This window comes from Urocitellus parryii, chromosome 12 (genome assembly GCF_045843805.1).
Source record: "Urocitellus parryii isolate mUroPar1 chromosome 12, mUroPar1.hap1, whole genome shotgun sequence".
Taxonomy (NCBI): Eukaryota; Metazoa; Chordata; class Mammalia; order Rodentia; family Sciuridae; genus Urocitellus; species Urocitellus parryii.
The window spans coordinates 20066641-20087052 of NC_135542.1; the positions used below are offsets into that span (position 1 = coordinate 20066641).

Consider the following 20412-nt stretch of genomic DNA (forward strand, 5'->3'; position numbering starts at 1 on the left):
CTTTCGCCTCCGGAGTGCTCGTGGGCTGGCAGGCGAACCGGCTAAGGAGGCGCTACCTGGACTGGAGGAAGCGGAGGCTGCAGGACAAGCTGGCGACGACGCAGAAGAAGCTGGACCTGGCCTGAGTGGCCGCCTCGCGATGTGCGCGCGCGCCCGGCTTCCTCGCCCTCCCGCCCGCGGAGGCGTGGCAGAGGAGATGCTGCTGCGCGGGCCGCGGGATCCGCTGCAGGCGGTGCGGCGCCGCAGTCAGGAGCTGAAGCAGCAGGTACGGTGGGGCCGGGCGCACCCCGGGGTGGGCGAGGGGGCGCGGGGCGCAAGCAACTGCTCTGCGGGCTCTTCGCCAGGTGTCCGCTGTGAACGTGCGGCGATGCTTGACCCTCGCGCAGCGCCGTAGGCCCCGCTGCACGCCGGGAGGCCGCGATGGCGGACGTGTGGAGAGCACGCTGCAGGTGTCGGTGCTGGTGGCTTTCGCCTCCGGAGTGCTCCTCGGCTGGCAGGCGAACCGGCTAAGGAGGCGCTACCTGGACTGGAGGAAGCGGAGGCTGCAGGACAAGCTGGCTACCACGCAGAAGAAGCTGGACCTGGCCTGAAGCAGCAGGTACGGTGGGGCCGCGCGCACCCCGGGGTAGGCGAGGGGGCGCGGGGCGCCGCGGCGCTTTCCTCCCAGCGACCCCACTCCCTGGGAGCCGGCGTCCGACCCAAACGCTCCGCACCCGCGACCTCCCCGCGCCAAACCCCGCTCCAGCCCGCGCTGCGCCGGGCCGGGCCAGCCACGGAACTCCCGACCGTGCACGACCGACCGCGTCCCCCGCCCTGACGGCCCCCAGCCGCCGGGTCTGCAGCCCAGGGCTGCGCTGGAGCTGCCCTACCCGCGCCCGACCCGCGCCCGACCCGCGCTCTCCGGGGTCCCTGTCCCTGGAGCCACCGCTCTTGGGGCCCAAGCCTCAGGAAGAGTCCTACTGTGTCAGGACTGCAGGACCTGGAGGGCGAGCAGGGACGTTAACTAGAGGACACACAAGTGATGTCAGCATGAAAATTAGCTTCAAAGATAAACCAGTGGCAAAGGAGATGATCTCTCCCAAAGACTGTGAAAATGGCCACTCTCAGTCTTGGGGAGGTGTGGCCGGCCTGGCACCTAGACTGGCTGCTCCAGGGTGTCAGGTTCAGCTTTCTGGAAAGCACTGTGACAAGGTATAGCCCATGTGCATGCACCCAGGCTGGGTAGTGGAGTTCCAGAAACCTGCCCTATGTAATAATGAAACGTTGGGACAGAGATTGAAAGATAGTAAAAATACTGGTCTCATTGTTGCTTAATAGAAAAAATGATACACTTTAATGAGAAATAATAGGGCAGTGAATAACTTTTGATGGGATATAATAATACTATCACTAAACTTTTGTTAAATCTTAATGTGTTAGGGAAAATATTTGTGATCAAATGACAAGTTAACAAAAACAAAACGGAATAAAAAGTATCTTAATGACGTTTTTCTATATATAGTACATGAAAAAGATATAAAAGAAAACATGCTGAAATGGTATCTCTGTAGTGGAATGCTGGGAGTAGTGTTTTTTCTCATTTTTAAGTACACAGAACGCCTATGCCTTTTTTTTTTTTCCCCCAGTACTGAGATTGAACCCAGATGTGCCCTATCACTGAGCCACATCCCAGCTCTTTTATTATTCATTTGTTTTTGTGGTACTGGGTTTAAGTCTGGGGCCTTGTGCATGCTAGGAATGTAAGTGCTCCACCACTGAGCCACATCACTAGCCCTTTTTATTTTTTATTGTGACACAGAGTCTGGCTAAATTGTTGAGGCTGGCCTTGAACTTGTGATCCTCCTGCCTTAGCCTCCATAGTAGCTTGGATTATAGGTGTGTGCCATTTCATCCCAGGTCTATTACCTTGCGAGAAAAAAAAAAGTAAATAGCAATTAATAGGTTCATTTTTTTTAGATTCTTTATCAGTTTGCTAATTTTATTTTGTAAAAAGGATCTATTGCCAAGATTTTTACTCTAAATAAAATTATTTTATATCAGTTAAAAATAAGCCAGGCACCGTGATGCAGGCCTGTAATCCCAGCAGCTCTGGAGGCTGAGGCAGGAGGATGGTGAATTCAAAGCCAGCCTCAGCAAAAATGAGGTGCTGTACAACTCAGTGAGACTGTCTCTAAATGAAATACAAAATAGGGCTGTGGTCATGTGCCCCTGAGTTCAATCCATGGTACCTAAAAAGAATTTTAAAAAATAAATTTTAAAATGTACCAAAGAATTTGGCACATAAATATTTAAGTGACTTTGTATTGGAATCACAGTGGTACAGCAAAAGCAAAATTGTCTCCTGGTAGAAATGAAAAATATAACTTGATGGAGTATTGACTTACTTACCGGTAACTTACTGTGGTTCTGCACTTAATTTTAAATTTAGTGGGACATTAAGAGAACCAGGAAAATTTTCAAAAGTAAAGTATAAAAGCAGTTAGTAAAGCAAAAATAAAAGATGATTACAAAATTATTCAACTTGGGGACAAATTGATTCAGGAACCACTTGATACCTTGAATATCTGGAAAGGACGTTTTAATAGTATTAGCTCATTCTTTCTTGTATCCACAAAAGAAACCTGAAAAGAAAGTGGACGGGGCTGGGGATGTGGCTCAAGCGCTAATGTGCTCACCTGGCATGCGCTGGGGGCACTGGGTTCAATCCTCAGCACCACATAAAAATAAAGATGTTGTGTCCACCGAAAACTAAAAAATAAATATTAAAATTTTTTTTTCCTCTCTCTCTCTTAAAAAAAAAAGAAAGTGGAATAAATTTCCAGCATGGTATCCATGGGACAAGGAATCAGCTTCCTATTTGGGTCACTGAGTGTATGAATTTTGTAAATGACTCAGGTGGATGCCAAATAATAAGGACAGAGAAGAAGCTAGTGGAATTTACTTTTTTATCTACTTTATCTTTTCCACATAATCTGCAGAAAAGAAACCAAGGAAAGGTGTGCCTTTTTTGGAGGGGTACATTGACAAAGATGCAAGTAGTCTTTAGTAACACAGGAAGTCAGGACAAAGTCATGTAACATTCGATGCAATGAATACTATTTGGTAATACGGAATAAACTTATGATACAACAGTGTGGAAGCATAACATTACATGGTTCATGTAGACAAGAGTTCATACTGTACAAGTTCATTTATATAAAAGTTCAAGAGCAGGCAAAATTTAGGGTGGAAGAAAATCAAGACAAGTTTGTCTCAGGAGGAATGGGATGGAATTTACTAGAAAGGACAGTGGAGTTCTTCTATGAGGTTTCAGTTATAAACACACATGTTTGTCAAAATGCAGCAGATATACCTTTTAGGTTTGTGCATGTCTTTGTATGTCTTACATCAAATATTCAGCTCTCTTAGTGGTACCTATAGCACATTATTTAGGGGGCAGTGTATTGGTGACTGCGGTTGACTTCAAAATGCTTAAAAATAAAGTGGGTTGATGGATAGAAAGACCAAATAAGTAGGGTAAAATGTGAACAGTAGAATCGAGGTAGTGGCATATAGGTATTTGCTCTAAAATTCTTTCGACTTTATTGTATGCCTAAAAGTGTTTATTTCATAAGGGGAGAAAAGTAAATTTTTATTTCCTAAGACAATAGACATAACTGAAATGTAAGAATCATAACTTAATATGATGTTTTAAACTGTCTCCGTTTTCCATAGGTTGATAGTCTGCTTTCTGAGAGCCGATTGAAAGAAGCTCTAGAATCTTATAAAAGTCAAGATATTTACCAAAGGTAAAGTATGCTCAATTATTGGGTTTTCTTGGGACTAAGCTTGTATCTCAATGAGTTGGATTTAAGGCACAGAAGTTGTTTGAGACTTTCTTGCCCTCTTTCCCTTCCTTTCTTGCTTTTTCTTATTATTTATCTATGTTTCACCCGAAAGACAAAATAATAATGGTAGATAATATTGAGGTAACAGTGAATAAGATTTTCTAAAATGTACTTTTAAATATTTCCTATCATTATCTATATCTACCTGGTCTTAATTTGAAATGATAAGATCAAATAAAGAATAGTAAATATTAAAAAGAAGCACCCTTCATTTATTTTATACCCTGTATGTGCCGGGCATTATAGTCTGTACTCCACAAACTTTTTCTTAAATTTTTTCAATAATACCATAAGGTACTTATTAACATAAATAAGAAAATCAAGGCTCACAGCAGTTAGTTAATGCATCTAGCATTACTTGGCTTTAAGACACTAAAGTTGGGAGCCTATGAAAATGTTTTAAGGTGGCTAAGAAATGCAGAATTCCTTGAAGCAAGGGAGGGCACTTGACGAGAATCTCAGAGGTGCAGGGTTTAGTCCATTACAACCAAATGGAAGGATTGCAGGGTGATGTCATGAAGGTCTAGAAGGAACCAGCTACACCTAGTGGTTGTGGGCTTGTTGCTATTGTGCAACAACTAAAATCTGCTCAGAATGCACTGTGGTGGCTCACGCAGAATTACCCTAGCCCAGAAATGATCAGAAATCTTGCTAGAAGCAATTTGTCTTTGCTTGGGATAATGACCTTTAATTTTCTTGAAAAGATACTGTGTTCTCTATATGAGTAAGTAGTTTCTGGTTTTAATCCCTGGGAAATTTTAACATTAAATAGACATAATGAACTAAACTGAACTAGACTGCTAACACTTTTGCATTAAGTTCAGAACATCATTAAGTAAATCTGCATATTTGGGGGTATTTGAAGAGTTTATAGCATTCAGAAGAACATGAGAAGGGGCACCAGGAGATAAATAGTAAATACTTAAGTAATAAGACCATGGGGAAGAAAAGAAAAGAGCATGAGATTCATTCTATTCATTTAAATTATTTATTAGAAGTATTTGGAAAAGTTTTAATTTAGCCAGGAATTCAAAGTGCCTAAAGGCAAAGTAAAACATAAATAATTTTTTAAATGTCAAATGGAATTTAATTTACCATTATTGGCAGGATTGATTGTTTAAGGAATTATTTCAAATTAAGTTAATTAATAATAGTGAAGAAAATAATAAAGGTAATTGTGCTTGCTTTGCTAGATTTAAAAACAAAATAATATATACAGACTATATTTGAAGCCTTGGGGAAAGCTAAGTTTTGAATTTTCTTTTAAAAAATATTAAGCATTGGGGCTGGGGATGTGGCTCAAGCGGTAGCGTGCTCGCCTGGCATGCGCTGTGCGCTGGGTTCGATCCTCAGCACCACATAAAAATAAAATAAAGATGTTGTGTCCACCGAAAACTAAAATATTAAAAATTCATATTCTCTCTCTCTTTCTCTCTCTCTCTCTCAAAATAAAAAATATTAAGTGTTTATGGGGAGAAGAGATTGAACCCAGGCCCCTTTGCCACATGGTTACATCCCTCGTCCTTTTTATTTTTTTCTTCTGAGACAAGGTCTTGTTAAGTTGCCCTGGCTGGCCTCAGACTTTCAATCCTCCTCCTCAGCCTCTAGAGTTGCTGGGATTGTAGATGTGTGACACCCCGCCTGGCAATAATAAGTATTTTTAAGCCATAGTTAGCTTGGGAATAAAATGATCCCTTCACCGTCCCTTAAAAATTCACACTGATGTTTGCAAGTCTGAAAATGTCATTTTGCCCTTATGTTTGATTAATAGTTAGCTGGTTATAGAATTTAAAATAATTGCTACTAAAACTTTTGAAGGCATTATTCAGTTTTCTTTGCATGCAGTGATGCTGGTAAGTCCAATTATCGTTCCTTAATAATTAGCCTGTTGACTTTTCAGCCTTGGTGTTTTAAAATTTTAGCACAATATATTTTGGCATTGTTTTTATCTGTTTAGCACCAAGTGGATAGTTTCATTTTGAAAACTCATATATTTCTCATGAGCTCTGGGAAATTTTATTTTACTAAAGATCACTTCTTTACTTCCATTTATCTATTTTTTCTGAAACATCTTTGAGTCGGGTATTGAGTATCTTGGATAGATTATCTAGGTTTCTAAACCTCTCATGAATACTTTTGTTGCTTGTCTTTTTCTTACGCCTGGGAGATTCTCTTGACTTTTTTTTTTTCCTCCTAAATGGAATTGTAATTGAGGATTGGGTAACAAATACTGACTGTATTTTGTATAGCAGCCACAATTAAGTCCATCAGACATTCCAAATAAAACATTAACAAAAATTTTTATAACTTCTATGAATGTTTTATTTTACTGATCATGTTGTTCATTTACTAGTGTTTTTTCTTGTTTTGAATCTTTTTTTTTAGAGTATCATATTTCTGCTTTCAGATTTTCTCCTTCCATGCATAGGTTTGTTTTAAGTTTTCTTCTGTTCTTTGAATTGTCTTGCTTCCTTGGTGCTCGGATTCCTATTTATTTATTTATTAATTTTACATTTTATCCTTATGTTGCTGGTTTTCTTTATTTAGTCTGGTGGCCCTTTGCTATTCATTTTTATTTGAGAATGTGAGCCTGGGTTGGTTATTCTAGAGCCCTTTCTCGGGTTCTTCCACTGTGGCATATCTTGGTGTCTTTCCTGTTAGCACCATATGCTGAATGCAAATCAAGTTCTTTGCAGGTGGACAGGGCTCATCATGGGGTCAGGAACCAGCCTTTAGTCTGAGGAGCCTTCAGTGCAGGAATAGGTGTGCTGGAAAGTTCTTCAGTAATTATGATTCTCCCCAAATCATTTATTATTATTATTATTATTATATTTTAAGAAGAATTTTCTGGTTCAGTGGGAAAACAGAAGGTGAGATAAGAGAAGAGAGCTAACAGGCTCAGGATTTCTGTTAATAAACTTTAAAAAGTTACTACATTTATTACAAAAGAGCCTTAACTAAATGTAAACTTAATGAGAATCTTTGCTCTTTCCCCTAGTAATACAAAGACCCCTGATGGCTTTAAGATTGATTTCCCTAAACGTGCACCCATGTGCATCCTAGACAGACCTTCAATGCCCAAAGCATTGAACCTGTCCCGAGAGCCTGTTCAAAAGGGGTGTGTAGTGGCAGTGGCAGTGGCAGGAAGAGGCAGCCACTGCCACTGCCACTAGTCCGAGTGCCCACTCGGAGTCCAAGTGCCCACCTGCCCTGCCTGCTGCCCTCCCAGGGACCCACTGTGGTTCTTTTTAGAACCTTATTTTCTCTGCCTGGAGTCGGGCTTGTTGGGAGACTTACACAGCTGTGGTGGGGGTCAGTTGTGTCTCATGTCCAGTTCCTTGGCCTTGGGAACTGTAGAGCTGGGGAGGCGTCTTAGAACCCAGAGCCCCTCCTCACTTTAGACTCAGGAGACTGAGGCCCCAGGTCCCTGACATTTCTGAGCCTGGTTTTCCTGCCCAGGGCCTTGGAGCGCCCCTTGGATCATCTAAAGCAATGGGTACAAAGGTTTTTACATGTGGATTTTTAAACATTATTCTTAACAGTAGCCAATGGCCTTGCCTGCTTAGTGATTGAATGATTTTTTTTAAATAGCTTTCTAATTGTGACAACAGAAAAATCATTATATTTTCTTTCTTTTTTAAAATTTAGATGTATCCAGTTAAAACAGGCAATAGATGAGAATAAAAATGTTCTTCAAAAGCTAAGAAAAGTAAGTATTATGTGAATCATATTAGAAAAAAAACTTTTTCTATAAATATTTTCACTAAGAGGAATGAATTGGAGTCGGTAAGTTCCTGGGTTTGCATTAGAAATAAAGCCCAACCCAGAGGTGCTGAGTGGGGGCATGGTCTCCCAGGTGTGCTTCAGAGCAGAAGAGAACCTCCAGCCCTGCTGAGCTCTTCAGCATTAAGGACCCAGAAACCCAGACACTGCCTTTCAAATGTGTGCATTGTATAACTTAGATGAGGGGCAGTTTAGAGCCATTTTGATTTTAATCCCACTGTGGGTAGAGTCTAGCCCCGGGTGAGTGGAAGGAAGTCTGGTCTCGGTGGTGGCTCTCACAGCAATGACTGCCAGATTGGAGGAGCAAGCTGTACCCTTGGCCATCCCTTCAGGACTTTTTTTTTTTTTTCTGTATGGGCCTGAGTTTCATCTACGGGTCTAGGGCTAGAGGCTCATGGAGCAAGTGGAAGTCACCTGAAAGTGTCCCCTGCCTGTGTCTGAATCCTTGTTACTGCATCTGAGAGTCTCTTCTGCATTTCTGCAGTGACACAGAACTTTTCAACGCAGGAGGCAGGCTCGCCCCGAGTTTGAAAACCTAGTTAACCCATTTCACAGATGGGAAAACAGCCTTCAAAGGTGAAGAAACAATGTCTCTGTCAGTAAGCGGCAGAACCTGGGACCAGCCCTCTCCTTTCTGACTCTGGAGCCAGTATCCTGTCAGACCCTGTCCCTTACTTGACTCTAGAGTGTCTGCAGTGCTCAGCAAGAAACAAAACGAAAACAAAACCATGTGGTTTTGTGTTTTCATTTGGCTTGCATTCCAACTCAATTACTTAACTACATTTCTTTTAACTCTGATGTATTTCCCTAAGGTAAGTATAATCTCACACTAGTCTTTATTTTGTCCTACAGCACTTACTGTGGTTTTTATTGTTATTTTTTTTAAATGAATGTAATTAGGAAACTAAAATTCATTTTTCAATGAAATATTCTCTCCTAGGCGGATGAGTCTGCACCTGTCGGGAACTATAATCAGAGAAAGGAGGAGGAGCAGAATTTTCTGGACAAGCTCACTCAACAGCTGTAGGCGCTTGCTGTGACCACAAGCAGAGAACATAGAACTGAGTATGCCATCTTCTTGCCTTCATTCCTTTCTTTCAGATATTATGTTGCTATCATTTTTACATTTGATTCTGAAGTAAATATATGCTATAACAGCATAGATATGAAGAAATGACCACAATGGTCTGAATAATGAGCAGTTTTATTGTACATGATAGGACATGTAAAATCCCAAGAGAGATGTAAGGATGTGCACGTCCTAGTCTTTGCCCTCAGATTACTCAAGATGTAGCTGGGAAAGCAAAACAGAGGTGCGAGAAGCTACGTAAACAAGTGTTAAATAACTAGGATGATGCCCTGAGTGTCAGTGTTGATGGGTAAGGAAAATGACTTGCAGTGTCTACTGACAGGGTCTCCTTTCTTATAAATGTTTTTTAAAAATTTGAAGTAGACACATAATTGTTTTTCTGCTGGAGAGAACGTTAATAATCTCTCTTACAAATTACAAAAGACTTTAAACAAACCCAATTTGTAAGGAGCAACAAAATATCAATTATTTAGACCCTTCAAATGCTGTTCCCCAGCTTTTTACACTGTGGGAAAAATGCTAAGAATATTGACTCGAAGATTCTAGAATTTTCACTGAATTCTAGCATTAAGAATGTCAGAATAGCTGATATTTTACTTAACTTTTCCACCACAAACAATTATAAAATCTGTGCAAATAAATAATATACATTCTTTTGAAGTGAACATATAACATTAGCCAAAATGAGCCATATAGGACCAGAGAGCAATTTTCAATAAATTTCAAAGAATTGAAATTGTATATATTTTTTGATCTCTTAGAATTATATTAAAGCTCAGTGACAGAAAAATAACTAGATATCATTAAAAGTCTGCAAATTAAGTTACATACTTTATCTGTGTGACCCATTAATTCAAGAAAGTGTTGCACTGGAAATTGGAAAATATTTCAAATGATAAAAATGTATGACTCTGGGGCTGGGTTGTGGCTCAGCTATAGAGTGCTTGCCTAGCACGTGTGAGACGCTGGGTTTGAGCCTCAGCACCACATAATACCTTTATTTATTATGTGCAACTACAACTAAAAAAATATTTAAAAAAGTATGTATGACTTATGGGTTGCAGCCAAAGTAGTGCTTAGAAAGGAATTCATAGCTTCAATGAATAATTTTAAAAGATACCAAAAATCAATTATTGAAGCTGTTAACTTAAGAAGCCAGAAAAAGAACAAGGTAAGCCCAAGGGAAAGGAAAAAATACAATGGGAACAGAAAAGAGTGACATCAACAGATAAACAGTAGGTGCAATCAGCAAAGCCAAACATTGACTTTTCTGTAAATATTAATCAAATTGATAAATTCTTAGCAACACTGATTAAGAGGAAAGAAATACAATAGTGATGAAGATAAATGGCTCTAGGTATATCCAGATACTCCAGGTATACATTCAAGAGCTCTACCACTGAGCCACCGCCTCAGCCCGCATCCTAACTGGCTCTGATGGGAAGCTCACTGCAGGCAGACATTGTTCTAAACACTTTACGGATTGTCACTCACCTGATCCTCATGACAGCCTTAGGAGTCAGGTTCTGTTGTTATCTCAGCTTTATTTATGAGAAAGGGAGAGCTTACAAGAAGGTCACCCACGGAAGAGAGAGAGCCAGAATCAAAACCCCCACTTGTGTTTCAAGCACTGTGTGAGAGCACTCAAGCAGCGTGTCCTGAATGGGGGGCCCAGGCCGTGGGTGGGGTGCTCTTGTAGCACAGGCCTCGCTCATATCAACCGGCTCCTTGTCCACCCTCAGTCCTTCAGGTCACGTGTGCTCAGCACGGTTTTGGGAACCATTAGTTGTACTTTCCTTTCATTGCTTTTTTTTTTTGGCCAGTTCCAAAAATGGAACAGTTCTTCAAGGTACAGAGGTTCTGCTCCAACTGGGTTTGTACTCGAATGTTTTTTCAAGAGATCTCCTCATACAAATGCTTTTTGTAGAACTGATGTGCTTACTGACAAAGAGGAAGATGAGGATTCTTCTGAGGAAGATGAAGAAGATGAAGATGATGACAAAATGGAAGAAAGTGGTGGAGAGGAAGAAGAATCAGAAGAGGAAGAGGAACAAGAAAATGAATCTCTTAAACAAGTAGAAAATACATTGCTCTTGGAGATTTTAGTGCTCAGCAAGTTGGGGACCTTACATTTAAGGTAAGTAGAGAAGACGGGGACCTAGTGTAAGGAGAATGTTTCTAAAGGCTCAGTCTGTTTAAATAAGGAATTATGATTTACAAGCAGTATTTATGTGAGAGTCTATTATTAAAGTTACCTGTTCTAAAGATGTGGCTTTAGTGTTGATAAATCTTAACAAGGGGTAAAATTTTATAATTAGTTTCTGAATGTCATATGTACCAAGTTATTCAGGTGGGTTAGGCAGTGTTCTAGCTGAGGTAGGGGGAGCACTATCACACTTCTTCCTGTTGGCTTAGACTTGAAGGGGCGCATGTGCATTCTAGGCCTGTGCATAGATAAGTGGCAGGTGGGATAGAAAAATGAAGTTGTGGGGTCTTGTTTGTTTATGCAGAGCAGGGATCAGACCTGGCCTAGCCGGGCAGGTGATCTACCCCTGAGCTACAGCCTTAGCCATGCAGGTGTGGTTTGTAAAGGATTTGAAACAATTTTCTGCTAGTGAAATGATTCAAAGAAATTTTTATTGAATATATAAATCTTGATCTTTTGTTTAACTTCAAAGTGTGACACTCATTAATAGTAAAATATGCAAGAATATTGTACAACTAATATATTTATTGTTTTTTGTTTGGTTTGGTACCAGGGATTGAACTTGGGAGTGCTTTACCACAGCTACGTCCCCACCCCTTTTTTATTTTTACTTTGAGACAGGGCCCCTTGCTAGGTTGCTTAGAACCTCGCCAAGTTGCTGAGGCTGGCCCCAAACTTGCAGTCCTCCTGCCTCAGACTCCCAAGTCACTGAAATTACAGGCATGTGCTACTGCACTCAGCTAATACATTTTAATTCATAGGTTTTTTTTTTCAACTTTTCCTAGAAAAATGCCACCAATACTAAATAATAATGTATATTCTAAGAAAGTCTTTGCTTTTACATGTCTTCAGTAGTGGAAATTACTGTTTTTCAAGGATGGATTATTCGTACATGAACTAGTATTGTTTTCAATGGACAAGTATTGTTGAAAACATGGATTAGGTAGGTAGGAACATTGGGTAAACTATTTTTGTTTCAAAATAGGGCTTAACTTAATAGAATCATTTTTCTTTAGGGATTTATATGATACTCCTGGAAGAAATTTTGCAAAGAGAGACTTACAAATTCAAAAATATTTTCTGCAATAATCAAATTGCTAGAATAAGTATGGGTCTTCATAAATGCTTGTGGAAATGGTCCCCATTTGCATGTAGAATTTGAATGTGTGTTGAGCAACCCAAAGGAATGATTCATTTATAGTCACAAAGGTATTGGGGTATGGCAGTAAGGAAGCATTTGATAAAAGTTAGGATAAATATTGAATTAAGGAAATGTTTCCTTTTTTCAGTGTATATTTTAAAGCATTAGTAATGAAATGCTACTCATGACTATTGAGCTTTATTTTTAAATTTGTACTTTGTTTTGCGTTAAGAAAGGAGAAATTCTTCTTGTAATTGAGAAGAAGCCTGATGGTTGGTGGATAGCTCAGGACAGCAAAGGAAACGAAGGTCTGATTCCCAGAACCTACCTGGAGGTGAGTCTTTGTTGTTTATGCTTTCTCCTTCAGATAGATCTAATTTCCAGTTAAACATTAAGCTATATTCTTGGATCAGTTGACTAGAGAATGACTTGAAATTTAAATTTAGTTTTACAGAGACAGGGCGTGGGGAGGACATTGTGTATTGAGGTCCTGGGGCCTGTGAAGAGCTCCGGTGAAAGTGAGCCCTGGAGCATTCTCAGCAGGAGGTGGCTCTGTGAGCTGGTGGTGTTTATAACAACTAAGAGGCATTTATTATCATAAAACATGGTCACTGTCCACTTGGTGTTTACTTCCACAAATACATGACCCGCTTACCAAGATATCAGCATACTGTCCATGCCTGCTTGGTCCTGAGTCACAGCACATGCTGTGTGGTGCAGACACCTGTCTGGATGAGCTCTGTGGGATGGAAATAAGAAAACCCACACACGGGATTCCGAGTCTTCCAGTGACCACACTGAGTTCCTGACAGGGGGCGTCGTTATTCTCTGATACCACGGGTGTCATTTTCCTTATCAGCTCCTTAGCACCAGCCAGTGTCCAGCAACTCAGTTGGATTCTGGCCTTAACTCCTGGATTTAGCACAGGTGTCACACAGTAAGGGCACAGTCCCACTAGACTGCCCTCTGTTCAGATGCCAGTCACATGTCCCAGCAGCCACTTGTACTTCTGATTGATTGGCTAAAAATTCAGAAGTCTCCTCTCCTTCTGCAGGGGTCTGATGATTCCCTAGGGTGACTCAGAGAACTTGGGAGAACCCTTTCCAGTCTGTCCTCTGTATCTGAGGATACAGAGCAAAAATATCTTAAAACAGTTGCATCTATATTGAACATGTACAATTCTTTTTCTTGTCATTATTTTCTAAACTATACAATATAATAATCATTTATTTGGCGTTTACATTGTGTTAGAGATCATAGGTATTTTGTATATGATTTAAGGTATGTGGGAAGATGTGTACAGGTCATATGCAAATACTGTATCATTTTATATAAGTGACTAGAGCATCCTTAGGTTTAGTATCCATGGGGATTCCTGGGACCAATCCCTTGAGGTTACTGCGGGACAACTATACTTGGATGTATCAGTTTATTATAAAGGATGCAACTGAGGAACACCAGTGAAGAAGACGCACAGGGCAAGATGTTGAGGTGGGGCATGCAGGACCTAAGCATGCTGTTCCCCAAAGCCTTTGTGTATTCACCCACCTGGAAGATACCCAAGCCCCAGCCTCCCGGGGGTTTCTATGGAAGTTTGTTTATTCTCATTAACTAAATCACTGACCATTGGTGATGAATTTAATCTCTAGGTCCTCCATCCTCCCTAAAGTTTGGAAGGAAGAGCTGAAGGTTCCAACCTCTAATCCCTTCCTGAAGCTGTCTGGGGGTCCTCTAGAGGCACCTCACTAGCCTGCACACTAGAATGGTTGAACTTCTTAGGAATAAGAAAACTTCTTATGAATAAGAATTCAGGAAATTCCAAGAGTTTTAGGAATTCTTTGCCAGCAAAAGACACAAATATATATTTTCATTACACAGATTAAGAAGTAAACAAATAGGGGGAATTATTTTTAGTATTTTATATTGTCTAATATATCAAAAATATCATTTCAACACATGATCTATATTTGGACATTGAGTTACTTGTTTTATATTAGGTTCAAAATCCAGTGTGTGTTTACATGGACAGCACATCTCAACCTGTGCTAATGTGAAGAGTTCAGTAGCCACGGGTGGCGAAGGGCTATGCACCACGCAGGACAGGTCTAGGTCGTCCTCTGGAAGGCAGCAAGCATTCCAGCTCATGGTGACATTTATTCAGGGTGTTTGCAACCTATAATCACCATCAATTATGCCACAAAGAACCTAAAATTAGCTTCTATGAGTTACCAAAAAATCTCCCCAAAGCAGCTCACCTGAGGTAGCTGCGTCTTCTCCCACGCATGGAAGGAGTGTGGAGATGGCTCTCTGGTGCTGGTTCAGGCCCCACCTGGAACTCCATAGCTCCAAGTAAGGCAGCTCTTCCTGGGTTACCTCTTTAGTTAAGTCAGTGGCCAAATCCTTTAATGATTCTGAGCAGCAAAAGGGAATTGAGGAAAGAATCAAGAAATATGAGCTGCTATCTAAGGAGGTAAAAAGTTTTCTGGAAGTTAGAAAACTTCAGCCATGTCTTGACGACCAGCATATTTAGTCCCCAGGCCACACCTAGCTGCAAGGGAGGCTGGCTGGCCAGATGGAATCTCAGCAGGCCCAATGAGTCAGCGGTTCTGCTAGAGAGGAAGAGGTGGAGGGTGGCCACCTGCAGCCTGTTTGGATCAGTCCGCATGTACCTCTTTGTAGACTCTTGGTTGTTCCTCTTGGGTGAAATCCTACATGCTTGTCAGTGCTTCAGAGGGTTTACACCTTTATATCTTGATTTATTTTGCCAATTTTGTCTTGGCAAAATTATGGCCTCCAATGTCAAGAGGGCTTATTTCCCCATGCATCTGCCGAGGCTGGCCAGTACCAGTCTTTCTTAGCCTTTGCCAATGTGATCAACAAAACAGCCTCATAGATTTTATTTGTACTTGTGATACTCCGAATGAGGCTGAGCATCCTTTCATATGATTTACGACCATTTGCATTTCTTCTTTGTGGATAACCAGTTCAGTTTCTTTGACCATTTTTCAAATGAATTTTTTAAAAAACTTTTTCTTGATTTATAAGAGCTTTTTATAAAGTTAACCCTTAGAACTTGGTGTTAATGGTTTCTTTATTGACCTTCAGCTGCGTGCATTTTTTATTAGTGAAATCTGCTAGTATTTCCATTTATGATTTTTTAAACTTTGGTATCATAACTGCAAAGGGCTTTACCCCACATTTATTTTCTCCTATCAAAGGTAATTCTTTTAATTTTTTTCATTTGAATAAATTCTAGCTGGGATTTATTTTGATGAATTTGCTGTTTACTTTAGTCTTTGTCATTGTTTCACATAGTGTAGTTATCAGTCATGGGTTGAAATTTTTTCCCTGTCACATATAAATTCCCCTCTGTGCCTGAAAGTTTCTGAAAGTTGTAGCATTTTTATTGGTTGATTTTTGTGTTAGTTGGAAAGCACTTCCTGTTTCAACAGTTTTCCAGCCCTGTGCTAAAGAAGAGGAGCAGGCGACAAGTGAAGAGGGCAGTGAGGAGGACACCGGGGGGACGGAGGGTGAATCCGAAGCTAATCAGAGGTACAGAGTGAGGGAGAGCGAACAGCTTCTGCCGACTTTTTATTTATTTTTACTATTAAAATAATGCAAGATTTTCTTGAAATGGAGTCAGCTTATACCTGGAGAGCTTTTCATATTATTGTTGACCTAAAGGTCATGGCTACTTTAGTTTTGCAATTATTTTTAGTGCATTTAGTTCTAGCTTGGCCTCACCTAGAGATTGTTTGGTCTTCAGAATCTACTGAGTGTTTGTACTTGTTCTCTGATTCGTGTGGTGAGGGGCAGAGGCTGCGCCTGCACTTACCTGCTCTTTCATTTCCCCAGAACTGATACTCGCTGCAGTGCTGTTCAAAAAGCTATCTCAGAGGCTGGTATCTGCTGTCTTATTAATAATACTTTATATTTGATGTCGTATAATATTTTTGGCAATTAAGACATTTGGGATGTCTTAAGTGTTTTATTACCTATAGTTCTGGTTGAGTTCAGATTCAAACCAGGATGGAGACTCTTTGAGACTGCCTAGATCTACCCAGGCTCAGGTGTGGAAGGTGCAGGGCAGAAGGCTTCTCTTTCTGCCTTAGCAAGCCTGAGCTGCAACCAGCATTTCTCATTAGGGCTTCTGTACAAGAAGAGTAGATCATCTCATTCATGGTGTGATTTCAGAGCTCGCAATCTTTCTCATTGATCCTATCCAGATTATTTATCATTTTGGCAAAGGCTGGCATTAGATTTTAGTTATTATTTGAAAAGTCTGAAAAACCCAGAAAGGTAAGACACTATCTGTTATCCTGTCATTTAAAAAAAATGACACGACAAAATGAAAATTCTCCACCCCGTGAGTAATCACCATGAACGGTTCAGTTAGCATCTTCCTGACCTTTTACTGCTCTTCTAACTCCCAAGGAGATGCTCTCGGTGCAGGTGGTTGGGGGTGCACTTACGCAAAGCACCTGACAGCTCCTTGGGCGTCAAAAGCGGTATCATCTGCTGAATGGCAGTGCAGTTGGGGTGGGCCTGGAGCAGGAGCATTACAGTCAGAATGTACTTGAAGCAGTGATCTAGAAACACAAAGCTCTGCGCCCAGCACTATGTGGGCCCCAAGTCCTTGTGAGAGTGCAGATCCAGTGATGGCCACGTCCTCTCAGGAATTGGGTCACGTTGCAGCACTTTCCCGACATGTGCACGTGGTGTTTTCCCGTTGGGTTGGGCTTGCTGTGGTGCTGAAGGGATACAGTGGGGAGGTGAGGAATCATAGATGGAAGCGAGCAGACCACTTTTGTTTGTCCTCTCCTCTGCAGATGAACGCCGTGGATGTATTAACCAGCATGGGGCTATCCCCGCAGGCTTCAGGCCTTCCACACTCTCCCAGCTGCTGGAGGAAGGTACGGTGGCGCTCGGCCTCTGCAGCCATGCTTGGAGACTAATTTTTCTCTGGTAGCTAAAACAAGTTGAGGAAGATGCCGAGTCTCACTTCTCTTTGGAGCACGTCCTTTCCTTGTCCCTCTTGTGATCATAAGCAAGGACTCCAGTTCTGTGAGAGGACCATCTGTTTACCTGTGTTGTGGGCTCCAGCCCTTCCCTATTCTCTTTAATTGCCAGCCCTTTCCTGCTCTCTAGCCTGCCTGTCCTGCCTTCCCCTGCCACCACCGTGAGCAGCGCACCACAGTGCCACCAGCCCATCCCGTCCCAGCGAGGAAGCCTCCCTTCCTCTGCTCCTCTTCACAGCAAGGGCTCTCCTAGAGCGTCCTCAGTGGGCTTTCTGATTCCTGTTCATCCTGGATTCCCCGGTACTTGGCAACTTTTGTCTAGAAGCTCATTTTGAAGGGGAGTCATGAGGGGCAGGCTGGCTCTTGTGTGCCTGAGCCATTAACTGTGGGTGGAAGGGCTGCTTCAAGGTTACTTGCCCCTAATCCTCTCACCCTGAGCATCAACTGGCACCTTAGTAGGAGGTGCTGTATTGCAAGTGGGCAGAGGGGCTGCTTGGTGCACCAGTGCTTGAGCAGATCACAGTTAATGCCGTGAACTTGTGCCCGGGAACTAAAAACCCAACTCTCATTACTTAAATAAAAAGGTGACAGATTATTGATATTATCTTATCTTTTGCAACAATATAAATTATTTAAATGAAAAGCCTTGTGATCATAAAGCAGAATGTAAAGTTTAGCTCATTGAAGCTGTTCTTTAAAAATAAAAATACAGAATGCCAGTTTATTTATTCACAATCTGACTTTTATCTGTGAAATAGATTTGAACAGTCAGACCAAACATTACATTCTATGTCAAAGCATCTAAGAGCCAAAGAGGAGGTAGCTGGGTGACATTAATGCCAGGTATCTTGGTTGTCATGCTAGGGTAACTGTCTACAATTCCACACATCGTATGGGAATGGGCCTGGAGACTAGAATACAGTGATTCGAGGGTCAGGTCATATATTTTACCTGCTAGTACTAGTAGTCTTTCATTGAAGTTTTTAAGTAGTTAAGAAAAAAATGCAAATATTTCAAATATAACTTTATGCAAAATTTACCTGAAATAACTGGGGTTGATTTTGAACAGACTATTGAAACTCTGTGTATGTATATCCATGTAAAAGTTTTCCTTTTTGTATTCTATGTATATCTTCTTAAGCTGTATTTTACAAATGATGCTTTGGAAATGGATTTGTACTCCTATTAATAGGTTTTTGTGTTTTTCTTTCAGATTAAGTCAAGGCCAAGTCGTGTTTCCTTGATCCTCACCCTGTGGAGCTGTAAGATGATTCCTCTCCCAGGAATGAGCATCCAGGTGCTCAGCAGACATGTTCGCCTCTGTCTGTTTGATGGCAGTAAGGTAAGGTCACTGAGTTGAACCATCTCACACAGGATGATGGAGAAGCCCTTGTGTGGTACCACACATTAAAGGTGGAGTGCACTGTGTGTGTGAGTGTGTGGTACCGCAGTGGGTTAACCCTGGCTCTTCAGTGTGTGATGTTGGTACACACACAGTTAACCCATCTGGGCCTTAGATTTCTTCACTTATGAGAGGGACTGGTACCTGTCTTCTAGTGTTGTGTACAGTTCAGGTCTAGGTATAGAGCATTGCGTTTTTGAAAATGCAACGTATATCCAGCTCCCCAGGCAAGATATGGAGCATGGCCATCTCCCGGGAGGTCTCCTGGAATCCTTTTCTGCTCAGCTCTTCCCTGATTCCTAAAAGACCACTTTTTACCTAATACCAAATGATAGTCTGAATGACTTCTAAAAAAATAATGTATCTTTCCTGAGATGTAGCTTAAGTGGTGCTTAGGTAGAAATTCGTAGCTTTAATTGCATATACTAGAAAGAGGGAAGGTTTAAAATCAGTGGTCTAAGCTGGGAACTTAAGAGACTAGAAATTGAAGAGTGAGTTAAACCTAAGAATGTAGAAAAGAGGAAATAACAAAGAGTGGAAATTAATGAAATAGAAAACAGATGGACAGAAGAGAAAATCAATGGAGGTGAAGGTTGATTCTTTGAAGAGATTAATAAAATTGAAAGATGCCCAGAAAGACTGACCAAGATACTTTAAAAAGAGTGAAAGAAAGCTGGGCGAGGTGGCACATGCACACCTGTAATCCCAGCAGCTCTGGAGGCTGAGATAGGAGAATCGCAAGTTCAAAGCCAGCCTCAGCAATAGTGAGGTGCTAAACAACACAGTGAGACCCTGTCTCTAAATAAAAAAAAAAAAAAAAAATAGGGCTGGGGATGTAGCTCAGTGGTTGAGTTCAATCCCTGGTACAAAAAAAAAAAAAAAAAAAGAAAACAAATTATCAATATCTCCCATTGAAATAGAAACATCATTACTGATCCTGCAGACACTGAGGACAATAAGGGATATTATGAGGAATTGTATGTCAGTAAATCTGACAACACTGATGAAATAGATAATTTTATAAAAAACCATAATTTACTGAAACTGACATAAGAAATAGAAAATTTGAATTTCTCTTTTAACGAAATTACAACTTCAATTAAAAAACTTCCTACAATGAAAACTCCAAGTCCTTATGGCTTCACTCTAGTGTCTTCCCGCAAACATTTAAGGAAGAAATAATACCCATCTTATTCAAACTCTTCCAAAGAATAGAAAAGGAGAAAACATTCCCTAACGTATTTCCTAAATCTAGGAAAAACATGACACCAAACGATGACATTACAAGACCAGTATCCTTCATGGATATTGAAACTAAAATCCTAAACAACATTCTCAAGTTGGATCTAGCAATTTATAGAAAGGACAGTAGGTCACGACCAGCTGGAATTTCTCCCCATGTTCAGATGTACACACCTGTGCATCCAGCATTGGACATGCGAAATTGTAATGTTATTTCATCATATTAGTAGACAAGAAAAAATCATGTGAACATCTCAATAAACAAAGAAAAAACATTGACAAATTCCAGTGCCCATTCACGAGTTTTAAGAAATTCCCTACAAACTAGGAACCGGTGGGAACTTCCTCAAATTTATAAAGAACAAGAAAAACCTAAATTTCTATCATTGACAGTGAAATGTAGAATTTTTTTTTTTTTTTTTAGTCTAAGATTAGGAACAAGTCAAGGATGCTAAGAAATAAAAAGATAACTCAGTTTTTTAAATGAGCAAAAACTTGAACAGGCCCTTCAAAAAAGAAAACATGAGAAACCAATAGGCATATAAAAATATACCTAACATGTAATACATTATTAGGGGAATGTAAGAGTTTATAGTGAGAGACCCACTTAGATGCTCCATACAAGAAGCCCACCTTAAATAGA

General features: G+C 40.7%; 1 protein-coding gene across 1 annotated transcript; it reads left to right on the forward strand.

The window, feature by feature from the left end:
* Positions 1-135: 135 nt before the first annotated feature.
* On the forward strand, positions 136-18461 carry LOC144249814 (uncharacterized). Its single transcript, XM_077792015.1, has 9 exons — positions 136-265; positions 345-598; positions 7536-7596; positions 8611-8735; positions 10688-10897; positions 12340-12441; positions 15560-15659; positions 16937-17020; positions 18339-18461. The coding sequence occupies exons 1-2, from the start codon at positions 140-142 to the stop codon at positions 588-590; spliced, it is 372 nt and encodes a 123-aa protein (XP_077648141.1). The 5' UTR covers positions 136-139; the 3' UTR covers positions 591-598; positions 7536-7596; positions 8611-8735; positions 10688-10897; positions 12340-12441; positions 15560-15659; positions 16937-17020; positions 18339-18461.
* Positions 18462-20412: the final 1951 nt, after the last annotated feature.

What these genes read in the sequence shown, in the direction of transcription:
- LOC144249814 (XM_077792015.1), top strand. Translation starts at nt 140, where the DNA reads ATGTGCGCGCGCGCCCGGCTTCCTCGCCCTCCCGCCCGCGGAGGCGTG. An exon ending in GTCAGGAGCTGAAGCAGCAG is followed by an intron (nt 266 to 344) that starts GTACGGTGGGGC and finishes GCTCTTCGCCAG; the next exon opens with GTGTCCGCTGTGAACGTGCG.